The sequence below is a fragment of the Triticum aestivum genome, chromosome 6A (assembly GCF_018294505.1).
Source record: "Triticum aestivum cultivar Chinese Spring chromosome 6A, IWGSC CS RefSeq v2.1, whole genome shotgun sequence".
Classification (NCBI taxonomy): Eukaryota; Viridiplantae; Streptophyta; class Magnoliopsida; order Poales; family Poaceae; genus Triticum; species Triticum aestivum.
The window spans coordinates 557,460,586-557,463,618 of NC_057809.1; the positions used below are offsets into that span (position 1 = coordinate 557,460,586).

The following is a 3,033-nucleotide window of genomic DNA, read 5'->3' on the forward strand; positions in this document are numbered from 1 at the left end:
TCCACCGAATAAATGACACCTCGACGATATACATACAAATATCTGGTACACGTATGGAGTACTACTACGGAAATACTTAGATTTAATTGTGTCCAAGTAAGGCGAATTTGACAACGTATAACGTGTGAGAACAGCTCGAATACCGCCATAACCAGCCGTCGCACGTCGGCAGCGCTCATCCGCTCCAGCACTCGCTCTCCCCCGTTTCCACCTCCCTTCCCACGACAAGAACGTGCGTCCAAAACGAAACACCGAACTATAAATGGCAGCCACGGGCCCAAACTACCTGAAACATCAGTGGGATCACGATAACGCAAGCCGGCTACCTCAGCACACGAGCGCGCGCAGCCCGAAAGCTTTCTCGCGACACCGACCTCACCTCGGACTCCACGTCGCCATGGTGCCGAGGCTGGAGCGCGGCGGCGGTGGCGGGTTCCAGCTCCCCAACTCCGAGCAGGAGAACTCGCTCTTCCTCCGCGCGCTCATCTCCGTCGTGTCCGGGGACACCGCGGCCCCCGCCCTGCACCCGGAGCCATCGAACCCGCCGTTTGCCGCTGCCGCTGCCGCTCCGGTGCCTGCGTGCGGCAGGTGCGGCGCGGACGGGTGCCCCGGCTGCGAGTTTGCCGCTGCGGCGGCCGCGGCGACGACCGGGTCGAGCAGCGAGGGGGAGGAGTGCTCGGCCGCGAGCTTCGTGAGGAACGGCGGCGTGGGCAAGCGGCGGGCTGGCGGCGGCGGGAGCAAGTTCAGGGGCGTGCGGCAGCGGCCGTGGGGCAAGTGGGCGGCGGAGATCCGCGACCCGCACCGCGCCGTGCGCAAGTGGCTCGGCACCTTCGACACCGCCGCCGAGGCCGCGCGCGCCTACGACGTCGCCGCGCTCGAGTTCCGCGGCCACCGCGCCAAGCTCAACTTCCCGGCGTCGTCGTCGGCGGCCTCCGCGTCCGCGTCCGCTTCCGCTTCCTCCTGGGCGGCTGCGCAGCCCCATCCCCAGCGGCAGCAAAGGCCGGAGAGCCCTCGCGAGAAGTGCGGGTCAAATGCGTCGTCGCCGGCGCACGTGCCGGAGCAGGGGAGGCCGGTGGCGCGGGAGCAGGAGATCTGGGACGGGCTGCACGAGATCATGATGATGGACGACGGCAGCTTCTGGTCCAACCCCAAGCCATGATCACCGCCGCTCATTACCTCGTTCTCCTCATGCTCCATTGCGACTACATACATACTCCCTCCATTTCAAATTACTCGTCGCAAAAATAGATATATCTAAAACTAAAATACATTTAGATACATCTACTTCTATGATGAGTAATTCGGAAACGGAGGAAGTACATGATAAATCTCACAAAACGAGTTCAATAAACGACATACATCTGACAGTTCCGTGCAAAATGTGCACAATGCTCAAGAGATTCTTTCACACAAAGACTGCTTCACAATGTGCAGATGTCGTGTTGTACTGTTCATCTAAAAAAATCGTTTTGTCGTCGCTAAACTTCTGGGTGCAGTCCTTATCCTCGTTATTACTCGTCGCTGGTTTCCGTCAGATATTTTGCACCCCCTTTTTGACCGTTCAGCGAATCGCTCGCGCGCTGTTCCTGTTCACTATCACAACGCCAAAGCCGATAAAGATTGGATCACGCCATGCATGCGTTCCGTGGCGTAGAAACGAGCGTTTGTCACGTCTTAATTAATCCACCGTCGTTTCCCACGGTTGAAGCAGTTGCCTGCTCCACTTTTGACCACAGATAGCTCACTTTCCACCGGATGGATCCATGGAAAATAAGTACCAAGTGTAATAACAAAAGAAAAGAACATGTACTCCGACTTGCTTTGGGGGCAAAGGAAAGAACATGGTATCTGCATGGCCCTGGTCCAAATCCAATGCAAAGTATACATGCTCGATGTGGATCCCAGAAGCGAAGCAGAGGGCAGGCAACGCCGGTCTGTCATCCCGATTCCCTCCCCTGTAAACAAAGGCCGAAAACGCGCACTCACCGTCCAAAACCTCGCAGCCGGACAGCGCTGAATGTTGGCGTTACTTGACGTAGAGGCTACAGAAAGAGACGTGTGCACTATTTTATTTTTATCTGGACAGCTAATGAGTGCACATACGTACGTACCCCGACGGTACGCGCTACGCGCAAATCCCAGCCTGCTGCCCGCGAAGCCGACTTCCTCCCTTTTTTTTTGTGCGGGTGACTTCCTCCTTGAGTGTCACGTCAGGCAGCCTGGGCAGCCGACTGATCTTAAACTATGAGGAGATGAGATTCTCCTCGATGAATTAGCATGGCGATTAAAATAAGGAACACGGGTTTGGTTCCTTCTCGAGAGTAGAAGGAATCCAGGGGCCTCTCTGCGCCAACCCATCTCTGAATCTGTAGAAAAAGAAAAGTACCCCTGGTCGAAATCATTTCTTTCTTCCTAAATCCTAAAAAGTGGTCGAGTGCTACTTTGTCTTACAGAGCACTCGGGCTCGTGCGCCGTCCGATCGAGATCTCGCGGTCACGCGCGTTTCATGTGGGCTCAGGCGAAACCGTCGATGCGCGCGCCAGGTGTCCCCTGGTCGTGGCTTCATGGTCGAGTCCCTCTCCTGTTCCTCTCCACTACCCCTCCCATTCGAAACTGCCCCTCCCAGCGGAGCGGATCTCGTTCCAATCCCCCCAACCATCCCCCAAATCCAGCGCGAGAGCAGCCGGCGGCGTGTCGGCGATTCGGCGGTTGTCTTCCGCCGGAGCGAGGGCGGGACAGTGGGCGCGGCGTGAAGGAAGGCGGTGCAGCGGCGGAGACGCGACCGAGGAGAGACGACGCGCTGCAGGCCGCGTCAGAAGGAGCAGCACCGGAGACTCGGCAGAGGAGGAACGGCGTGCGCGGCCGTTGTTCTGTTGGCGCAGAAGGGCAAAATCGCGGCGAATCCCTGGTATGCCCATCGATCTCTTCCGGTCATCCGCGTTTAGGTTGTCCAAATTGATGCGCTCTGCCGCTCCGCCGCGGACAGAGGAGGAACGGCGCGCGTGCGGCCATCGTGCGGTTGTTGCAGAGGTG

The 3,033-nt window shown here is 58.1% G+C and overlaps 1 protein-coding gene across 1 annotated transcript; it reads left to right on the plus strand.

Moving 5' to 3' along the window:
* Positions 1 to 294: 294 nt before the first annotated feature.
* LOC123131017 (ethylene-responsive transcription factor ERF109) lies at positions 295 to 1,483 on the plus strand. The gene has a single exon (XM_044550792.1). It carries the CDS (start codon positions 398 to 400, stop codon positions 1,157 to 1,159), a length of 762 nt encoding a protein of 253 aa, XP_044406727.1. The 5' UTR covers positions 295 to 397; the 3' UTR covers positions 1,160 to 1,483.
* Positions 1,484 to 3,033: the final 1,550 nt, after the last annotated feature.